This window comes from Heterodontus francisci, chromosome X, assembly GCF_036365525.1.
Source record: "Heterodontus francisci isolate sHetFra1 chromosome X, sHetFra1.hap1, whole genome shotgun sequence".
NCBI classification, from domain to species: domain Eukaryota; kingdom Metazoa; phylum Chordata; class Chondrichthyes; order Heterodontiformes; family Heterodontidae; genus Heterodontus; species Heterodontus francisci.
Window position 1 is genome coordinate 16,852,238 of NC_090421.1, and position 23,566 is coordinate 16,875,803.

General features: G+C 42.6%; 1 protein-coding gene across 3 annotated transcripts in view; it reads right to left on the bottom strand.

The window, feature by feature from the left end:
- Window positions 1-23,566, bottom strand: part of LOC137358610 (zinc finger protein 148-like) — a 245,868-nt gene that overhangs the window by 8,473 nt on the left and 213,829 nt on the right. For 2 of the 3 annotated variants that reach the window (XM_068024673.1, XM_068024670.1), the window contains 2 exons: window positions 22,073-22,156; window positions 14,423-14,541 (listed from right to left, as the gene is read on the bottom strand). In XM_068024673.1, the coding sequence (XP_067880774.1) occupies window positions 14,423-14,541; window positions 22,073-22,156 (203 nt within the window). The remainder of the gene's footprint in view (window positions 1-14,422; window positions 14,542-22,072; window positions 22,157-23,566) is intronic. The other variant, XM_068024671.1, reaches the window with a different exon arrangement.

Sequence of the window (23,566 nt, forward strand, 5' to 3'; positions counted from 1 at the left end):
ATAGAGATGTGAGCATGTGAGCAGGGGGGAGTGTTGAAATGGCAAGCAACCGGAAGCTCAGGGTCCTGCTTGCGGACTGAGCGGAGGTGTTCCGCAAAGTGGTCACCCAGTCTGCGTTTGGTCTCCCCAATGTTGAGGAGACCACATTGTGAGCAGCGAATACAGTATACTACATTAAAAGAAGTACAAGTAAATCGCTGCTTCACCTGAAAGGAGTGTTTGGGGCCTGGGATAGTGAGGAGAGAGGAGGTAAATGGGCAGGTATTACACCTCCTGCGATTGCAGGGCAAGGTGCCATGGGACGGTGATGAGGTGGTGGGGGTAATGGAGTGGACCAGGGTGTCGCGGAGGGAACGATCCCTTCGGAATGCTGACAGGGGAAGGGAGGGGAAGATGCGTTTGGTAGTGGCATCACGCTGGAGGTGGCGGAAATGGCGGAGGATGATCCTTTGGATAGGGAGGCTGATGGGGTGGAAAGTGAGGACAAGGGGAACCCTGTCACGGTTCTGGGAGGGAGGGAGGGAGGGGAAGGGGTAAGGGTAGAGGTGCGGGAAATGGGCCGGACACGGTTGAGGGCCCTGTCAACAACAGTGGGGGGGAATCCTCGGTTGAGGAAAAAGGACATGACAGCGCTTCTGACATGTCTTCCTTTTTCCTCAACCAAGGATTCCCCACCACTGTGGTTGACAGGGCCTTCGACCGTGTCCGGCCCATTTCCCGCACCTCTACCCTCACCCCTTCCCCTCCCTCCCCGGAACCGTGACAGGGCTCCCCTTGTCCTCACTTTCCACCCCATCAGCCTTCATATCCAAAGGATCATCCTCCGCCATTTCCGCCACCTCTAGCGTGATGCCTCTACCAAACGCATCTTCCCCTCCCTTCCCCTGTCAGCATTCCGAAGGGATCGTTCCCTCCGCGACACCCTGGTCCACTCCATTACCCCCACCACCTCGCCCCCTTCCCATGGCACCTTGCCCTGCAATCGCAGGAGGTGTAATACCTGCCCATTTACCTCCTCTCTCCTCACTATCCCAGGCCCCAAACACACCTTTTATGTGAAGCAGCAATTTACTTGTACTTCTTTTAATATAGTATACTGTATTCGCTGCTCACAATGTGGTCTCCTCTACATTGGGGAGACCAAACGCAGACTGGGTGACCACTTTGCGGAACACCTCCGCTCAGTCCGCAAGCAGGACCCTGAGCTTCTGGTTGCTTGCCATTTCAACACTCCCCCCTGCTCTCATGCTCACATCTCTATCCTGGGCTCGCTGCAGTGTTCCAGTGAACATCAACGCAAACTCGAGGAACAGCATCTCATTTACCGATTAGGCACACTACAGCCTGCCGGACTGAACATTGAGCTCAATAATTTCAGAGCATGACGGGCCCCCCATTTTACTTTTATTTTTAGTTATTTTTTATTTTTTACATTTTTTTGTAATGTTTATTTCATTTCATCTTAGTTTGTTCAGTTTGCTTACCCAGTTTTTTTTTCATGTTTGTACTTGCTGCTGTTCAATCTTCAGTCCGTTAACACCCTATCTGTACTAATGCTTTTGTCTTTCAACACACCATTAACATATTGTTTGCCTTTGCTCCATGACCTTTTGGTCAGCTATTCTGTGACCTTATCCAATCTACACCTTCTCCTTTGTTGTCTCTTGCCCCACCCCTGCTTTACTTGCTTATAACCTTTGACATTTCTAATATTTGCCAGCTCTGAAGAAGGGTCACTGACCCGAAACATTAACTCTGCTTCTCTCTCCACAGATGCTGCCAGACCTGCTGAGTATTTCCAGCATTTCTTGTTTTTATTTCAGATTTCCAGCATCCGCAGTATTTTGCTTTTATATTATGGTAATGTATAGGATGCCTGTTTTACACCCCACCCTACCCAATTCTCCCCAAAAAATGGGCATTGCGCCCAATACCGCCTATTTCCTGCCCCATGGTCACAGTTAGAATCAACCCCAGGTGTAATTTTTCAACTTTGTGCTTCCAGCAGGGAGCCTTATCCATTGGCAACACATATTGGAAATTTAGGCATGTTTGCAATATAATCAAATGGTCAGACAATGACAAACCAAATACACCTAAATTTCTGACTTGAGGATCAGATTCAGGAGGCTTTTTAAAAATTCATTTCATGGGATGTGGGCGCCGCTGGCTAGACCAGCATTTCTTGCCCATCCCTAATTTCCCTTGAGAAGGTGGTGGTGAGCTGCCTTCTTGAACTGCTACAGCCCATCTGGCGTGGGTACACCCACAGTGCTGCTCGGGAGGGAGCTCCAGGATTTTGATCCTGTCACAGTGAAGGAACTGCGATATAGTTCCAAGTCAGGATGGCGTGTGGCTTGGAGGGGAACTTGCAGGTGGTGGTGTTCCCATGCACATGCTGCCCTTGTCCTTCTAGGTGGAAGAGGTCGCAGATTTGGAAGGTGCTGTTGAAGGAGGCGTGGTGAGTTGCTGCAGTGCATCTTGTAGATGGTACACACTGCTACCACTGTGCGTCGGTGGTGGAGAGAGTGAATGTTTGTGGATGGGGTGCCAATCAAGCGGGCTGCTTTGTCCTGGATGGTGTCGAGCTTCCTGAGTTTTGTTGGAACCGCACTCATCCATGCAAGTATTCTATCACACTCCTGACTTGTGCCTTGTAGATGGTGGACAGGCTTTGGGGAGATAGGAGGTGAGTTATTCATGCAGAATTCCCAGCCTCTGACCTGCTCTTGTAGCCACAGTATTTATATGGCTTGTCCAGTTCAGTTTCTGGTCAATGGTAACCCTCAGGATGTTGATAGTGGGGGTTTCAGCAATGGTAAAGCCATTGAATGTCAAGGGGAGATGGTTAGATTCTCTCTTGTTGGAGATGGTCATTGCCACTTATCAACCGAAGCCTGAATGTTGTCCAGGTCTTGCTGCACATGGACACGGACTGCTTCAGTATTTGAGGAGTTGCGAATGGTACTGAACATCGTACAATCAGCGAACATCCCCATTTCTGATCTTACGATGGCTGGAAGATCATTGATAAAGCAGCTGAAGATGGTTGGGCCTAGGACACTATCCTGAGGACACTATCCTGCAGGAATATCCTGGGACTGAGATGACTGACCTCCAACAACCACAACCATCCTTTATGCTAGGTATGACTCCAACCAGTGGACAGGCTCTCTCCTGGCAGCACAAAGTTGGAAAATTAGAACTAGTGTGAGAATATTCTCCATGGAACAAGACTGTGGGCTGAAATTTACCAGCCCTCCAACGTCGGTGGTCGTGGCGGGGGAGCCCGGAAAATTCTTCCAGGAGAGGCCGACCATGACCCCTGATGCCAGGAAATAAATGCGAATTAACTCACCTTGACCCGATGGCCGTCCCACACCGATATTCCGGCCAGTGGCAGTGGGTGGGGGCACAGTGACGCTGAAAACCGTTAGCATAGCAAAAGGTGTTTATTTGGGGGCACAGGTCACATTTTATTTATTCACTCAGTGGGGGTGGTGGTGGTGGGAGTGGGGTTTCAAAGTTTAATTACAATTTCATTTCCATGTTTATTGCAGCAGGACCTTTAAAAATTATAATTACTGGTAAGGGCCTGAAGCTCTTTAAAAATGGCGCTGGTGCCTTCACAGTGGAGCCAGACGTCATTGCTGGGCACACAGTGCCCACCCCCTTTATGTCATCGGGGCAGGCAATCTGCCCCCGCCATGTTAATGAGCCGCTGCGCGTGATATAGCGGGGGCTTAGCAACGGACGATCTGCACAGGCGGACAGCCATTTTCAAAATTCAGCCCTGTGTGTGTTGCCCAGAGGGCTGAGTTAGTTACTGCACTGCCTAATGTGTCACTGAATCATACAGACCGCTCGAGTCCAAGGTCTGATCTACATTCTATGATGAATTAACCGGTCTAAGCTGTTGGCACAAGGGTTTACAACAATTTGTTTGAACCTCAGTGCCGCTTGGTTGCGGGGAGAGGCGGAATATCAGTCAGGGATCCTGCTCTTGTTTTCTCTCCAGTGACTGCTGTTGGATTGTGCACATGAATATCCGATGCAGACAGCGGTTGGGGTCCGCAGTACACTTTCAAATAGTCTGCCGACACTCACTGTCTGGGCTCCCAATTGACAATGGCAACTTCAGCGAAGGGCTTCTGGCATTTGTGGAATCGTACACCAGCAAGAATATGAAGACAGGGTGGGAAGAGGTAATTAGAGTGGGAGGAGACTCATGTGAAGTATAAACACCAGTACAGACTAGTTGGGGTGAACAGCTTGTTTTTTCAGTGCTGTAGATTCTATGCAGGAGTCAGCAACTTCAGAAGAGGAAAGAAAATTTTAGGTTGGAGTTAAAAGAAAAAAGCTAACTGTAAACAACTGATCTCATTCATACTCTTTACTTACCCATATTCTAATTTTCATTGTTGCACTTTTGTATTAAAAATTTCCCATCATTTTACCTCATTATGGTAGTCCAAATTAATACTGAGGAGAATTATAGCAAGAATATATTCACCCATAAATCATGTCATCTCCCAGTAATTTAGTTTTATATTTCATGAAGATTACTTCAATACAGAGAATTCTAATTACTGCAAACACTCTCTTTTTCCCCTCAATTTTTTCTTTCGCTTCTGAAAGTGCTGATTCCTGATGGCATACGGTTCCTGGAACACCAACAGTCCTAAGCTAAGGTCCCATTAGTCTCATGTAAGCTTGGAGAAGAAGTGAACAAAGACATGCTAAGTAAACAAAGCTGGTTAACATCACCTTAAACTCAAACCTCAATGCATCACAAATGTACAAGTTGTGATTCAATTACTTTTGCTATACATTCATTTCCTCCCATTTAATTTGGCCGACATAATTTCAGGTAAAATATTCATTTTCAAGTCATGCAAATACAAAGCTGGTCACATCGAGGAAATATGCTACTGGCTGTGTATGTAGCACGTGACTGTTAATGCATTTTGGTAGAGTAAGAGGCATTGGATGGCCTCCAAGGTCACTCGCGAATCATGGGCTCCGATGCAATATATAGAACCACTCCAGGGTGTACAGTGCTCCTCCTCACTGGAGCAATGCTCTCCTTGCCTTAAGGCCACTTCTGCATGTTGGGCTTTGATTAAGATGAGACTTTTACTAAACAAAAGTTAAATCATAGTCGTGTCATTTTTTGATGACATAATATGGGGGAGTGTTCTCAATAAACACTCCTCCCCAACACAAAACTATGGATTCATACAGTTCAGACACAGCAGGATCAGGATATTCAATGCCAGCTCAGATATAACTATTGATTGAAAGTAAAAACAAGAAATGCTGGAACCACTCAGCAGGTCTGGCAGCATCTGTGAAAAGAGAAGCAGAGTTAACGTTTCGGGTCAGTGACCCTTCTTCGAAACGTTAACTCTGCTTCTCTTTTCACAGATGCTGCCAGACCTGCTGAGTGGTTCCAGCATTTCTTGTTTTTATTTCAGATTTCCAGCATCCGCAGTATTTTGCTTTTATATTGATTGAAAGTGTTCAGTTTGAGTGCCATACAACATAACTGCATTTTCTAGTGCTCCTCAACTGCCATTCTGATCACACCCATTTGCTGAGGAAAGCCAGCAGCAACACAAACTTGAGAGACTATGTGTAGCTAAACAACAGAATGGGGCACCACGCTAAACCAGTTTGTACCTGTGACAGTAACAGTGCTAGAAAAATCACTTACATTTAGCATGGTCAGTTTTCAAAGGTCATGCTTTACGGGATGCAAGGACCATTGTCACTAGTGATTGCCTACATGAAATACAACCCTGCAGGCATAAGTCATAATTCTCCTGTAATACAGTAACTGTAGGTAGTGTTCATACTTTCCTATAGTAAAATACCTGTAGGTAGGATTCACACTACTCCTGTATTAAAGTATTATAGGCAGTATTCACTTTTCTGGTGAAATATAGAATCTTTACACAATATTCGCATTGCGCCTGAAATACATCCCTTGGAGGCAGCATTCATATTGTTGCTGTAATATAGGACATATAGGCACAGTCACATTATAGTTGTATTCCAGTACCTTTAGGCAGTATTTGAAATGCTTCTTTGATACAATAACTAGGCAATATTCATAATGTATTGCAGAGACTATTTAAACTAGTCTGTAATACAGGATCTGCAGGCAGTATTCGCTCTGTTCCTGTAATCTAGTACTGTAAAGATTATTCACACAACTCCAGTAATCGAATGCCTGTAGGCAGCAGACACACTGCTTCCATAATCTAGCCCTAAAGGCATTATTCATATCGATAATGGAATACAGTATCCTTAGTCAATATTCACATTGCACTTGCAATATAGCATCTATAGGCAGTATTTACATTACTCCTCTAATGAAGGATCCAGAAGCATTATTTGCATTGCTGTAGTACAGGAACGGTAGATAGTATTTGTACTATGTCTTTAATACAGTTCATTTAGGCAACAGTTGCACTGTATCTATAATACAGAATCTGTAAGGTGCCTTCACATTGCTACTGCAATGTAGCACCTGTAAGCAAAATATAATACATTATCTGTTGGCAGTATTCACAGCATTCTTGTAATATAGCCTGTTGGCAATGTTCACACAGCACCTGTAATACACTACCTGCAAGGATTATTCAGACTGATTCTGTGATACAGTACCTAAAAACAGTAGACACACTGCTGCAATAATATTATACCTTTGGGCAATATTTGCACTGTTGCTGCAATACGGTAACTTTCGGCAATATAAGCATTGCTATTGCAATACTGTACCTTTGGGTAATATTTGCATTGCTGCTGTAATACAAACCCTTTGGGCAACATTTGCATTGCTACTGCATACAGATCCTTTTGGTAATACTTGCATTGCTGCTGCAACATAGACCCTTTGGGCAATATTTGTATTGCTGCTGTAATACAGATCCTTTTGGTAATACTTGCATTGCTGCTGCAATACTGTACCTTTGGGTAATATTTGCATTGCTGCTGTAATACAAACCCTTTGGGCAACATTTGCATTGCTACTGCATACAGATCCTTTTGGTAATACTTGCATTGCTGCTGCAACATAGACCCTTTGGGCAATATTTGTATTGCTGCTGTAATACAGATCCTTTTGGCAATACTTGCATTGCTGCTGTAATACAAACCCTTTGGGCAACATTTGCATTGCTACTGCAATACAGATCCTTTTGGTAATACTTGCATTGCTGCTGCAATACTGTACCTTTGGGTAATATTTGCATTGCTGCTGTAATACAAACCCTTTGGGCAACATTTGCATTGCTACTGCAATACAGATCCTTTTGCTAATACTTGCATTGCTGCTGCAATACTGTACCTTTGGGTAATATTTGCATTGCTGCTGTAATACAAACCCTTTGGGCAACATTTGCATTGCTACTGCAATACAGATCCTTTTGGTAATACTTGCATTGCTGCTGCAATACTGTACCTTTGGGTAATATTTGCATTGCTGCTGTAATACAAACCCTTTGGGCAACATTTGCATTGCTACTGCAATACAGATCCTTTTGGCAATACTTGCATTGCTGCTGCAACATAGACCCTTTGGGCAATATTTGTATTGCTGCTGTAATACAGGAACATTGGGCAATACTTGCATTGCTGCTGTAATACAGATCCTTTTGGCAATACTTGTATTGCTGCTGTAATACAGGAACATTGGGCAATACTTGCATTGCTGCTGTAATATAGAACCTTTGGGTAATATTTGTATTGCTGTGTATTACAGATCCTTTTGGCAATACTTGCATTGCTGCTGTAATACAGAAACATTGGGCAATATTTGCATTGCTACTGTAATACAGAAACATTGGGCAATATTTGCATTGTTGCTGCAATACAGAACCCTTGGGAAATATTTGCATTGTTGCTGCAATACAGAACCCTTGGGAAATATTTGCATTGTTGCTGCAATACAGAACCTTTTGGCAGTATTTGTATTGCTGTTGTAATGCAGGACCTTTGGAAAATATATGTATTGCTGCTGCAATACAGAACCTTTGGGAAATACTTGCATTCTGCTGTAATAGAGGATCTTTGGGCAATACGTGCATGGCAGCTGTAATACTGTACATTTGGGCAATGTTTGCATTGCTGCTGCAATATGGAACCTTTTGACAATACTTGCATTGCTGCTGAAATACTGCAGCTTTGGGCAATATTTGTACTACCATTGTAATATAGAACCTTTGGGCAATATCTGCAATGCTGCTGTAATAATGCACCTTTGGGTAATATATGCAACACTGCTGTAATACAGAACCTTTGGCAAATATATGTATTGCTGTAGCAATACTGTACCTTTGGACAATATTTGCATTGCTGCTGCAATATGGAACCTTTTGGCAATACTTGCATTGCTGCTGTAATACTGTAGATTTGGGCAATATTTGTATTGCTGTTGTAATACAGAACCGCTGGGCAATAGTTGCATTGCGGCTGTAATAATGCACCTTTGGATAATACATGCATTACTGTTGTAATACAGAACCTTTGGGCAATAGTTGCATTGCTGCTATAATAATGTACCTTTGGGCATTGCTGCTATAATGCTGTATATTTGAGCAATATATGTAGTGCTGTTGTAATACAGAATCTTTGGGCAATATTTGCATTGTTGCTACATGACAGGAGCTTTGGGCAATATTTGCATTGCTGCTGTAATACAGAACTTTTAGGCAATATTTGCATTGCTGCTACAACACTACTTTTGGGCAATATTTGCATTGCTGCTGTAATGCACAACCTTTGAGCAATATTTGTATTGCTGCGGTAATACAGGAGCTTTGGGCAATATTTGCATTGCTGCTGTAAAACCATACCTTTTGGTGAGTTTTTCATTGCTGCTAGAGAACTGTACTTTTGGACAATATTTGTATTGCTGCTGTAATACTTTACTTTTGGGCAATATATGCAGTGCTGCTGTAATACAGAATCTTTAGGCAATATTTGCATTGTTACTGTAATACAGAACCTTGAGGCAATATTTGCATTGCTGCTACAACACTGTTCTTTTAGGCAATATTTGCATTGTTGCGGCAAAACAGGAGCGTTGGGCAATATTTGTATTGCTACTGCAATGCACCACCTTTGAGCGATATTTGTATTGCTGCGATAATACAGGAGCTTTGGGAAATATTTGCATTGCTGCTGTAAAACCGTACCTTTTGGTAAGTTTTTCATTGTTGCTACAGCACTGTACTTTTGGACAATATTTGTATTGCTGTTGTAATACTTTACCTTTGGGCAATATTTGCATTGTTACTGCAATACAGAACCTTTGGGGAATATTTGCCTTGCTGCTGTAATACTGTACCTTTGACTAATATTTGCATTGCTGCTGCAATACAGAAGCTTTTGGTAATTGGTAATATGCGCCCTTCTCCTGTAATCCGTTATGCAGCCTTCACATTCCTCCTGTGGTAGTTTATGTAGGCAGTTTTCACATTACACCTCTAATACAGTAATACAGGTAGTAAGCACTTTACCAGTAAAATACAATGTAATCATGGTGCACCTTTAATACAGGAGCAATATTAGCTTTGCTGTTCTAATATAGTACCTGTAGGCAGTATTCCCTTTGCTTCTGTAATACAAGACCGGTAGCCACTTTTCACATTTTTGCATTAATCCAGTAGTGCAATCACTAATTGTATTCCATATATAAGACCTGTCAGTGTTACTCAAATTACTTCTGCAAGACAGGACTCTGAGCGGTATACAAATTGCTCCTGTAATACAGTACTTAAGGTAGCATTCCGCTTGCTCCTGCAATATAATACCCGTAGGCAATACTTGCTTTGACCTGTAATACTGTAGTTATAGACAGTACGCGTATTGCTTCTGTAATATAGCAGCATAATGCAGTATTCACACTGCTCCTGTAATACAAGATTCGGAGGCACTATTTGCATTGCTCTGCAATATAGGACGTGTAGCCGCTATTTGCATTGCTGTTGTCATACAGGACCTGTAGGTGCTATTTGCATTCCTCCTGTAATATAGGACCTGTAGGCGCTATTTGCATTGCTCCTGTAATATAGGACCTGGAGGTGCTATTTGCATTGCTCCTGTAATATAGGACCTGTAGGCATTATTTGCATTGCTCCTGTAATAGAGAACCTGTAAGTGCTATTTGTATTGCTCCTGTAATATAGGACCTGCAGGCATTATTTGCATTGCTCCTGTAATACAGGACTTGTAAGTGCTATTTGCATTGCTCCTGTAATATAGGACCTGTAGGCATTATTTGCATTGCTCCTGTAATATAGGACCTGCAGGCATTATTTGCATTTCTCCTGTAACAGAGGACTTGTAGTGCTATTTGCATTGCTCCTGTAATATAGGACCTGGAGGTGCTATTTGCATTGCTCCTGTAATATAGGACCTGTAGGCATTATTTGCATTGCTCCTGTAATAGAGAACCTGTAAGTGCTATTTGCATTGCTCCTGTAATATAGGACCTGCAGGCATTATTTGCATTGCTCCTGTAATACAGGACTTGTAAGTGCTATTTGCATTGCTCCTGTAATATAGGACCTGTAGGCATTATTTGCATTGCTCCTGTAATATAGGACCTGCAGGCATTATTTGCATTGCTCCTGTAACAGAGGACTTGTAGTGCTATTTGCATTGCTCCTGTAATATAGGACCTGCAGGCATTATTTGCATTGCTCCTGTAATACAGGACCTGTAAGTGCTATTTGCATTGCTCCTGTAATATAGGACCTGTAGGCATTATTTGCATTGCTCCTGTAATATAGTACCTGCAGGCATTATTTGCATTGCTCCTGTAATAGAGGACCTGTAAGTGCTGTTTGCATTGCTCCTGTAATATAGGACCTGTAGTGCTATTTGCATTGCTCCTGTAATAGAGGACCTGTAGGCATTATTTGCATTGCTCCTGTAATATAGGACCTGCAGGCATTATTTGCATTGCTCCTGTAATACAGGACCTGTAAGTGTTATTTGCATTGCTCCTGTAATATAGGACCTGTAGGCATTATTTGCATTGCTCCTGTAATATAGGACCTGCAGGCATTATTTGCATTGCTCCTGTAACAGAGGACTTGTAGTGCTATTTGTATTGCTCCTGCAATATAGGACCTGCAGGCATTATTTTCATTTCTCCTGTAATACAGGACCTGTAAGTGCTATTTGCATTGCTCCTGTAATATAGGACCTGTAGGCATTATTTGCATTGCTCCTGTAATAGAGGACCTGTAGTGCTATTTGCATTGCTCCTGTAATATAGGACCTGCAGGCATTTTTGCATTGCTCCTGTAATAGAGGACCTGTAAGTGCTGTTTGCATTGCTCCTATAATATAGGACCTGTAGTGCTATTTGCATTGCTCCTGTAATAGAGGACCTGTAGGTGCTATTTGCATTGCTCCTGTAATAGAGGACCTGTAGGTGCTATTTGCATTGCTCCTGTAATATAGGACCTGTAGGCATTATTTGCATTGCTCCTGTAATAGAGGACCTGTAGTGCTATTTGCATTGCTCCTGTAATATAGGACCTGCAGGCATTATTTGCATTGCTCCTGTAATAGAGGACCTGTAAGTGCTGTTTGCATTGCTCCTGTAATATAGGACCTGTAGTGCTATTTGCATTGCTCCTGTAATAGAGGACCTGTAGGTGCTATTTGCATTGCTCCTGTAATAGAGGACCTGTAGGTGCTATTTGCATTGCTCCTATAACATAGGACCTGAAGTGCTATTTGCATTGCTCCTGTAATACAGGACCTGTAGTGCTATGTGTACTGCTCCTGCAATATAGGACCTGTAGGCATTATTTGCATTGCTCCTGTAATACAGGACCTGTAGGCATTATTTGCATTGCTCCTGTAATATAGGACCTGTAGGCATTATTTGCATTGCTCCTGTAATATAGGACCTCTAGCTGCTATTTGCATTGCTCCTGTAATATAGGACCTGGAGGCATTATTTGCATTGCTCCTGTAATATAGGACCTGTAAGTGCTATTTGCATTGCTCCTGTAATATAGGACCTGTAGGCATTATTTGCATTGCTCCTGTAATAGAGGACCTGTAGTGCTATTTGCATTGCTCCTGTAATATAGGACCTGCAGGCATTTTTGCATTGCTCCTGTAATAGAGGACCTGTAAGTGCTGTTTGCATTGCTCCTATAATATAGGACCTGTAGTGCTATTTGCATTGCTCCTGTAATAGAGGACCTGTAGGTGCTATTTGCATTGCTCCTGTAATAGAGGACCTCTAGCTGCTATTTGCATTGCTCCTGTAATATAGGACCTGGAGGCATTATTTGCATTGCTCCTGTAATATAGGACCTGTAGGCATTATTTGCATTGCTCCTGTAATATAGGACCTGTAGGCATTATTTGCATTGCTCCTGTAATATAGGACCTCTAGGTGCTATTTGCATTACTCCTGTAATATAGGACCTGAAGTGCTATTTGCATTGCTCCTGTAATATAGGACCTGGAGGCATTATTTGCATTGCTCCTGTAATATAAAACCTGTAAGTTTATTTGCATTGCTCCTGTAATATAGGACCTGTAGGTGCTATTTGCATTGCTCCTGTAATAGAGGACCTGTAGGTGCTATTTGCATTGCTCCTGTATTATAGGACCTGAAGTACTATTTGCATTGCTCTTGTAATAGAGGACCTGTAGGCATTATTTGCATTGCTCCTGTAATATAGGACCTGTAGGCATTATTTGCATTGCTCCTGTAATATAGGACCTGTAGGCATTATTTGCATTGCTCCTGTAATATAGGACTTCTAGGTGCTATTTGCATTGCTCCTGTAATATAGGACCTGAAGTGCTATTTGCATTGCTCCTGTAATATAGGACCTGGAGGCATTATTTGCATTGCTCCTGTAATATAAAACCTGTAAGTTTATTTGCATTGCTCCTGTAATAGAGGACCTGTAGGTGCTATTTGCATTGCTCCTGTAATATAGGACCTGAAGTGCTATTTGCATTGCTCCTGTAATAGAGGACCTGCAGGCATTATTTGCCTTGCTCCTGTAATACAGGACCTCGAGGTGCTATTTGCATTGCTCCTGTAATATAGGACCTGTAGGTGCTATTTGCATTGCTCCTGTAATATAGGACCTGTAGGTGTTATTAGTAAAACTCCAGTAACACAGTACCTGTAGGTGCTATTTGTATTGCTCCTGTAATATAGGACCTGTAGGCAGTATTCAAACTGCATGTCATACAATATTTTTGGCAGTTTTCACATTGTTCCTGTAATACAGTTTGCACAGGTAGTTTCCATCTTGCTGTTATACAGTATCATTTGGCAGCATTCAGAGATCCTGTAGTACAATACCCTAGGCTGCTCCTGTAATACAGTATTCATATTGGTGTAATACAGTACCTTTCGACATTATGAATACTGCACTATAACCTAGTAGCTTCAGGCAGTATCACGTTGCTCACTTAAAACATTGCTTGTAGGCAGGATTGCCATTGTTTCTATAATAAAGTATATTTAAGCAGCTTCACACTGCTCCTCAAAGGCAGTATTCACACTGTTGCAGTAATACAGAGTCTGTAGGCGTTATCTGAACCTGTAGTTAGTGCCTATACGTAGTGTTCACATCGTTCCTGTAACACAACATATAGTAGCAGTACTTACATTGTAGCTGCAATTAAGGCAGAACCTGCATTTATATAGTGTCTTATGGCCTCAGGACATCCCAAACACTCCAGGAATTACAACTGAAGTTCAATAACTGTTGCTATGTTGATAAATACGGCAGCTTATTTTGCGCACAACAAGACTGTACAAACAGCAAGTGAGATAACTGACAAATGAATCTGCTTTCGGTGGGGCTGGCTGAGGGAGGAATATTTACCATGACACTGCGAGAATTTCTATACCCTTCACTGAATAGCTCCACTGGATTTTTTAATGAGAAAGCAGGCATTTAGTGTCTCATTGGAAACATGACCCCGCTGAGGATGTAGCACACCCTCAGTACTGCATTAAAGTGACAGCCCAGATTAAGAGTTTAGGTCAAGAAATGGGCTTGAACTCAAAACCTTCTGATGCAGATGAGAGCACTACCAACTGAGCCAAGCTCACAATAGGGTTAGGCAATATTAACACTGTCCCTATAATAGTCAGCTTATAGTCAGTATTAACACTGCCCCTGCAATACAGTAAACTATAGTCAGTATTCACATTACACATGTAATGGTCACTTGCAGTCAGTATTCTCATTACTCCTGTAATACAGTTACTTGTAGTCAATATTAACACTGCTCCTGCAATACAGAAACTTGTACTAAGTTCTTGCAAGACAGTAGGTTGTAGTCAGTATTCGGGTTGCTCCTGTAATAGTTACTTGCAGTCAGTATTAATGCTGTTCCTGTAATACAGTACCTGTAGGCAGTATTCACACTGGTATGGTTTCTCCCCACTGTGTGTCCTTTTGTGTCGTTCCATGTGGTATTTCTGAATAAACCTCATGTCACATTCATCACAGTGGAATGGCTTCTCACCTGTGAAATCAAAGAAAGAGTCTTCTAATGCATGGCTTTTTGCAATGTACAAGATCTTGTGATCTAAAATAGCTTTTAACTTAAGCTGTGAATTTCTGCTCCCAGCTTACTTCTCTTCGAGTGTTTTAATCCATGTAAATGGCTAGGAAAGCAGCCCAACTCTGAAGCAGATAAAGTAGTAATTCATCCCCGCCCAAGTTTCTCTGCCCCTTTCCGGACATGCAAAATCTTGCTGGGGTGCCATCCCAAATATTTTTCTGAAGCAGCAATTCTTCATGGGTGAGCCTGGACTGTGACTTCTGGCAAAATCTTCAATTGCACGGGCCACTGCAGCACAGCCCAATCCAATCCTGACCTGAAGCACACATACAGGAGCTTTACAGCAGATCATGGCCAGGAACGCTGGCTGATTTTTTCAACTGCTAACCCAGGGGCACTGAAGCCAAGTGTAGTCTTAAATGATGCGCTGGCTGAGATCAGCTAACTGAGCACAGACCAAGGATCAAACCTGGGGTTTTCTTTGGTCTGTATAGCTAGCTCAGTTATGCACTGATTTTGCAGAACGTGCCACTAGGAGCTCTCAAAATAGACATTAAAGAAAGCATCAAAACTCTAGATTCCAGGTATATTACAGTGTCTCGATGAATGTCCTGGCATAATAACACAGTGTCATTCTGAGCAGCCAGTAAATTACAGTGTCGCAGTGAGTATTTCATGCATATTTATAGGGCCACAGTATTACAGTAAGGACCCCGGAATATTAACATCACACTGAGAGGCTGATACATTAGTGTCATAAGGAATTGTCCAAAATACAGTTGTCAAAATGCCCCAGTATCACAGTGATTGGCTTGATATGGTACAGTGTAAAAGGGAGGGGTCAGTATATTACACTCAGTGGCCTGGTATATTGAACTAATGAAACAATGAGGACCAAGTGCATTACAGTGTTACACTGAGAACTTCATATATTACAGTGACACAATGAGTTGTCAGGCTAATTAGTGTCACACTAAGGGCTTGTACATTACAATGCCACAATGAGAATCCCTGTACAATGCAATGTCTGTTCCTGTATATTACACCATCACAATGATGCATCCAGTATATCACATATGCACAACAAGGAATTGGTACACTACACTGTCACTGAAGGGACCCAGTGTATTAGTGTCACAATGAGAATCTGGGTGTATTACAGTGGCCGACTGAGAGGCTTACATAATAAGAGTACCACTTTGATCGGACTGCTATATTATATCATTGGAGTGAAGGTCCAGACATATCAAAGGGCAAGAAGAAAAGGCTCTAAAAGCAAGGAAGTTATGCTAAACCTTTATAAAACACTGGTTAGGCCTCAGCTGGAGTACTGTGTTCAATTCTGGGCACCATACTTTCGGAAGGATGTCAAGGCCTTGGAGAGGGTACAAAAGAAATTTACCTAGAATGATACCAGGGGTGAGGAACTTCAGTTATGTGGAGAAGCTGGGGTTGTTCTCCTTACGGCAAAGAAGGTTACAGGGAGGTTTGATAGAGGTGTCCATCATGGAGAGGGTACGGGATATTCTGCAGGGGAAAAGGAGTGAGCCAGAAGTTGTGGTACACATTGGTATCAACAACATAGGGAGGGCATCAAGGTCTTATGGTCAGATTTTCAGGAGCTAGGCAGGAAGTTAAAGAGTAAGACCTCGAAGGTAATAATCGCTGGATTACTCCCATTGCTACGCACCAGTGAGAGTAGAAATAGGAATATAGGAAGGATCAATGAGTGGCTTGAAGCATGGTACAGGAGGGAGGGCTTCAGATTCTTGGGGCATTGGGATCAGTTCTAGGGCAGAAGGCACGTATTCAAAAGGGACGGGTTGCATCTCATCAGGACTGGGACCAATTTCCTCACGGAGATTCACTAGTGTGACTGCGGAGGGTTTAAACTAAATTAGCAGAGGGATGGGCACCAGCATAGAGAAGTAGAAAAGAGGAATGAGGTGCATAATGTGAGTGTTGGATAGCACTAGAGAAGGGAGTAGTTCCATATTAGTTGGGAGCAAACTGAGAAGGGCTACAAGGAATGCAAAAACAGAATTACAATGCATGTCAGTAAACACACAGTGTGGTAAGTAAAGTGGGTGAGCAACAAGCACAAATAACAGTATGGGAATATGATGCAGTGGAAATAACGGAAAAGTGACTTAAAAATGGTGAGAACTAGGCACTTAATATACAAGCATATAAAGTGTTCAGAAAAGATAGGGAGGGAAAAAAGGGAGATGGGGTGGCAGTACTAATTAGGGAAGACATTGTAGTGTTGGAAAGAGAGGATGTCTTTGAGGGGGCAAGGACAGAATCCATTTGGTTAGAGTTGAGAAGCAAAAAGGGTATGATTACACTGCTGGGCGTATTCTATAGGCCTCCAAATAGTGAGAGAGATAGAGGAGCAAATGTGCAGGGAAATCACAGAGATGTGCAAGAACTATAGAGTGGTGATATTGGGAGGACTTTAATTACCCAAATATGGATTGGTATAATGTTAAAGTAAAGGGAAAGGAAGGGGAAGAATTTATGAAATGTGTTCAGGTGAACTTCCTTGATCAGTATGTTCTCAGCCCAACTAGAAAGAAGGCATTGCTGAATCTGATGCTGGGAAATGAGGTGGGCCAAGTGGACCAACTGTCTGTGGGGCAGCACTTGGGTAAGAGTGATCATGGTATCATAACATTTAGGCTAGTATTGCAGAAAAGCAAGGAACGATATAAGGTAGAATGTCTAGATTGGAAGAGGGCTAATTTCAATGCGATGAGAGGGGATCTAGCCAGGGTAAAATGGAACCAAAGACTGACAGGAAGAGCTGTATCAGAACAATGGGTTATCTTAAAGGAAGAGAGGCTGCAGGTACAGGCTAGGAATATTCCAACAAGGGCAGTAGGTAAGGGAACCAAAAACAGGGCTCCTTGGATGGCGAGGGACATAGCGATTATGAAAAAACAAAAAAAGAGGGTGGAAGATGCATGTCAAGTGAATTCTTCAAATGAGAACCAGGTCAAATACAATAGGTTGAGAGGGGAGGTGAAGAGGAAATTAAGACTGACAAAGAGAGTATATGAGAATAGAATGGCAGTTAACATAAAAGGGAACAAAAAAATCATGTAAATAGTAAGTGGGTAGTAAGAGGTGGAGTGGGGCCTATTAGAGACAGGGCGGGTAATTATATGCTTAGAGGTGCTGGGCAAGGCTAGAATACTTAATGAGTACTTTGTATCAGAGTTTACTAAGGAAAACAAATCTGAAAATATCGGTAGAAGCGGAGAGAGTAGAGGCAATGGATAGGATAAACATTGAGATGGAGGGGCTACTGGAAAAGCTGGTTCGGCTTAGGGTAGATAAGTCACCTGGTCCGGATGGCTTGCATCCCAGATTGCTAAAGGAAGTGGGAGTGGAGATAGCGGAAGGACTTGCCATAATCTTCCAATCTTCCCTGGATATGGGGGAGGTGCTAGAGGATTAGAGAATGGCAAATGTGACACCCTTATTCAAGAAAGGGTGTAAAGACAGTCCTAGCAACTACAGGCCAATTATATAGAGTCACAGAGTAATTTGCGGCATAGAAGACCATTCAGCTCATCAAGTCTATGCCGGCTCCATGAAGCAATCCAGTCAGTCCCATTCCCCCACTCGATCCCCATAGCCCTGCACGAATCCACTAACAAAAATAGAGTAGTTTGAATTAATACAGAATAATTGAGTCAATTAGTTTAACAGCAGTGGTGGGTAAGGTTTTAGAAACAATAATCAGGGAAAAAAAAAATCAACAGGCACTTATAGCTTTGAGTTAATTAAGGAGAGCCAGAAGAGATTTGTAAAAGGCAGATCATGCTTGACTAATCTAATTGAATGTTTTGATGAAGTAACAGAGAAGGCTGATGAAGGGAATGCGGTGGATATTGTTTATATGGATTTCAAGAAAGCGTTTGATAAAGTACCGCATAAAAGGCTGGTTAACAAAATTGAGGCTCATGGAACAGAAGAGTCAGTGTCCAATTTGATTTAAATTTGGCTTAAGGCCAGAAAACAGCGAGTTGTGGTAAATGGTTATTTTTCAGACAGGAGGATGGTAGACAGTAGTGCTCCCCAAGGGTCAGTGTTGGGACCACTGCTTTTTACGCCATATATAAATGACTTGGATCTTGGAATACAGAGTAGAATTTCAAAATTTGCCAATCATACCAAACTTGGAGGCATGACAAACAGTAAGGATGATATGAATTGCCTGCAAAATGACATAGATAAGCTAGCAGAATGGGGCAGGCAAGGAGCAGATGGAACTTAATACAGAGAAGTGTGAGGTGATGCATTTTGGCAGAAGGGATAGGGTGAGGCAATTTAGACTTAATTTCTAAAGAGTGTGTAGGAACAGAGGGAACTGGGGGTGCACGTGAATAGATCTTTGAAGGTGACAGGACTGTGAAGGCTGTGAATATGGTTGACAGACTTTATATGGAGGGAGAAGTTAAAGGAAGACAGTGAACTCAGAAGAGAAGACAAGGGGAGTTAAGATAGACATTGAAATCATAGAGGATGACTATACAGGCTGAGGGAGGAAACGAGGGTGGATATTTCAGACAGTCCTGGGTTGGGAGTGTGGTAGAATACTTGGATTTTAGAGAGGTGCGGGGATGGAACAAGATGAGATGCTCCAGGCTTAGAGGGAGAAACCAATCTGAGATTTGATGATAAGAGTAACACTACCACAAGGGGGAGATAGATGGGGCAGATGGTGGGAAGTTAATCAGGCAGGGAGGCATCATTAAGGGACAAGGTGAGCCAAGTTTTAGTTAAAACCATGATGGCCATGCAATCAAGGTATGCGGTTGGAACCTTAACCCAGGGTTAAATGTGACACCAAGGTTGGAAATTAGATTAGAGATTAGAGATACAGCACTGAAACAGGCCCTTCGGCCCACCGAGTCTGTGCCGACCATCAACCACCCATTTATACTAATCCTACACTAATCCCATATTCCTACCAAACATCCCCACCTGTCCCTATATTTCCCTACCACCTACCTATACTAGTGACAATTTATAATGGCCAATTTACCTACCAACCTGCAAGTCTTTTGGCTTGTGGGAGGAAACCGGAGCACCCGGAGGAAACCCACGCAGACACAGGGAGAACTTGCAAACTCCACACAGGCAGTACCCAGAATCGAACCCGGGTCCCTGGAGCTGTGAGACTGCAGTGCTAACCACTGCGCCACTGTGCCGCAGTCTGGTTCAGCCTCAGGCTGTGGCCAGGGAGAGGAACAGAATCGGTTTTTGATTTCTGCTCATCCAATATTGGATGTCAGACAAGCAGCATGATAAATCAGTTGCAGTGGAGGGTCAAGAGAGGTGGTGCTGGGTGTCATCAGAGTACATGTGGAATCTGACATTGAGTTTTCAGATATGTAAGTCCCACACTATAGGAAGGATGTGACTGCACTGGAGAGGGTGCAGAGGAGATTCACCAGGATGTTGCCTGGGCTGGAGTATTTCAGCTATGAAGAGAGACTAGATAGGCTAGGGTTGTTTTCCTTAAGAGCAGAGAAGGCTGAGGGGGACCTGATTGAGGTATACAAAATTATGAGGGGGGTAGATAGGAAGAAACATTTTCCCTTAGCAGAAGTGTCAATAACCAGGGGGCATAGATTTAAGGTAAGGGTCAGGAGGTTTAGAGGGGATTTGAGGAAAAAAAATTCACCCAGAGGGTGTTTGGAATCTGGAACACACTGCCTGAAGAGGTGGTAGAGGCAGGAACCCTCACAACATTTAAGAAGTATTTAGATGAGCACTTGAAACGCCATAGCATGCAAGGCTACGGGCCAAGTGCTGGAAAATGGGATTAGAATAGATAGGCTTGGACACGGTGGGCCGAAGGGCCTGTTTCTGTGTTGTATAACTCTATGACTCTATGTAGATGAAGAGAAACGTAGGACCAGGAGTAGGCCATTCAGCCCTCAAGCTGGTTCAGATCACGGCTGATCTGATTGAACAGCAGAACAGGCTCGAAGGGCTGATTGACTACTCCTGTTCCTAAATAACTAGAAGCAACCAAAATGGCTTTCAGAAAGCAAGATTTTGCTTGATAAACTTGCAAGAGGACTTTGAAGAGGTGATTGATATGGTGGATGGGGAAATGCAGTGGATGTGCAGTATGTGGACTTACATAAAGCTTTGACAAGGTACCACACTAGAGACTACTGGAGAAGGTTAGGAGGCATAGAATTAGGGGAAGAATTATGAACTGGTTAAAATGGAGGAAATGAAGAGTAAGAGTTCAGGGCAATTTCTCATAATTGTTGGAAAATGATAGTGGTGCTCCGCAGGGTTCAGTTCTGGGACTGCTTTGGTTTACTGTGGATATCAATGATTTGGATACCAGGAGCGAGGGAGTCACATCCAAATTTGTCCCCAATACTAAAATAGGAGTCAAAGGAAGTTGATCAGATAAGATGGTGGAAGGTGCAAAAAATGGCAGATAAAGCTGAATGTCAGCAAGGGAAGATGGTATTACATGGCACACAGTAAATACCAATGGTGCATCACTGTGTATGGCCTGGGGGGCGGGGTATTACACTCTCACAGTGAGTGTCCCAGGGGGTGGGGTATTACACTGTCACAGTGAATGTCCCAGGTGGGTGTGTGGGGAGGGGGAGGCCTATTACCCTGTCATCGTGAGTGCTCCGGGGGTATTACAGTGTCACGGTATATAATGGATAACAGATACTGTTCCTATTCAATAGCCTTAATTTAACATGTCATCATGGGAAATGAGCAACAGAACAGTCGTGCTTAGGTTAAGAAACTAAAGAGACAGTATCCCTCTTTCTTCGCTTACCTAGGCTGTACGATAAAACTCAGAAATGGTATCTCTTCAACGATCCCATTTCGTAAGCTGTATGATAATTTCGGTAAAAGTAAACTTGAACATAATATCGATAGCCATGCATGGTGACTATCTGTGACAGAATAATGTGAATTTATCAAACCCTTTGAAGGTTACCAGAGCAATTCTGCACCAAGATCAAAATGCAAGATGCTTTTAAAAAATGTTTTTGATATCTTCAATGAATAATGTGACGATTTTTAGTCCTTTACATTTCCCCAAATCCATTCCATAACACACGTCTGCAGAAAATAAACTTTATGGACCTTGTGTGAAAGAAAAGAGGTGTATGTTTGAAAGGGGAAGACACCTTCATTACCCAAAGGGTTTTAAATAACCTGATATTTTGCAACAACTGAGATCTGAAGAGAGAATGACTGAGCGAGTTAAAATCTCACCCCACTGTAGATTGGCCAACCAAGACACGCTGCTTCTCCTTGCACCTTGTACTCGCGAACAAGCAGCAGATAACACAAATACTGCGTTTGGTTTTGAATACTTTGCTTTTGTCTTTTTTAGGTCAACAAAAGGGATAATGTCTCTTTAAGGAGTTTCACAGGCTTGTGTTTATCTCGTGTCACCAGTACAAGCTCCTGGTATTTCACTTACCAGTGTGTATCTTCTCATGTCTCTGCAGTAGGTACTTCTGGATAAATCGCATGCTACATTGGCTGCACTGATATGGCTTTTCACCTAAAAGCAAAACAAAATCCAAATTTCTCCTCAGCTCACTCAGGATGTAAATATCTAAAATTATTCTTCTCGACCTAGCGATCTAAGCTACTTGGCTAAGAACTGTGAATGTTGGATTGGTTTCAAAGGTGTACTGCAAGCGACCCGAGATACTTTCTTACCATGAAGCTCCTGAGCTGAATGTAGCTCAACTCTCTTTTTTCAAAAATAAGGTATTCAAATAGAGAGACAGTATCCCTTTTTGTTGCTCTGCTAAAGCTCGTCTTTGCAACCATTACTGGAAATATGAGCAGCATCCCCAGCTGTGAAAGATGTTGACGGAAAGGCTGTTGAAATCATTCTAAACTATGTCAAATGTGAGCAATGGACGGCACCAAAACCGGGGATTAATCATTCCTATTTAGTGGCCTACATTTCTCTTGCATCAGTTCGTTCCTCTAATTGGTAATACAAGTCAAATTCCTGCTTTACAAGTTCAGGACACTCCTGCTCATATAGGAAGCAAGTCTGAGGTATAATATATTGTCATTTGCAGCATAGTAGGAGTTCATGCCGGCTCTCCATGACGCAATCCAGTCAGTCTCACTCCCCCATTCGATCACCATAGCCCTACAAGAATCTGCTAACAAAATAGAGTAGCTTGAATTAATACAGTAAATTAATTGAGTAAATCTTTTGCCATTGTCTGGGATTGTGTGTGTGGTGGTGGGGTGTAAGACATCTGTAATTTAGAACAAAAACAAAATGCAACATCTATAAGCTCAAATTAATGAACCTCTTTAGAATTATGCAAAAATTTAAGTGTCATAACCCATTATTTGACTTGTTTTCAAAATATGGTGAAAACTCAAAAGTATGCCTTTGTTTAAAATGTATTGACAAGACACTGCAGCTTTCATTTGCAGGAGTGTGCGAATTAGCCATAACTTATAACTCAGTTATATTTTTAACTTTGTGGAAGTCCTCAAAAAGTTTGTGAAGTCCATGTGCTGGTGAAATACTGAACAGCATTGATGACAAGTTCCCATACATTGTGTTATTGATCCAAGCTGACTCCATTGTTGGAGGTTGCTGAGTAACACTTATTCTTCTCCAAAGAATATATGATCTGCTGACGCCTATAGACGACTTAATAGTAAGTGCTTCTGTTTGATATCACCATAAAACTGACTTTGAGAGAGTTGCTGACAATAATGCTGTTTTTAAGCAATACCATTTCTGTGTGTGCAGTGTTGAAAAGAATTTTCAGAAACTATTGGTGGCTCAGTGCTTGATGCACTGCCGAGTGTGGAATTGAGCCACACAGCAGAAGGTGGTGCCAAGATTAATCCCTAGTTTGTGCTGAGTTTAGCTGATCTCAGCCACAGTAGTATCTGCGGTGCCATAACTGGTCCTAGCACCTTTCCATTA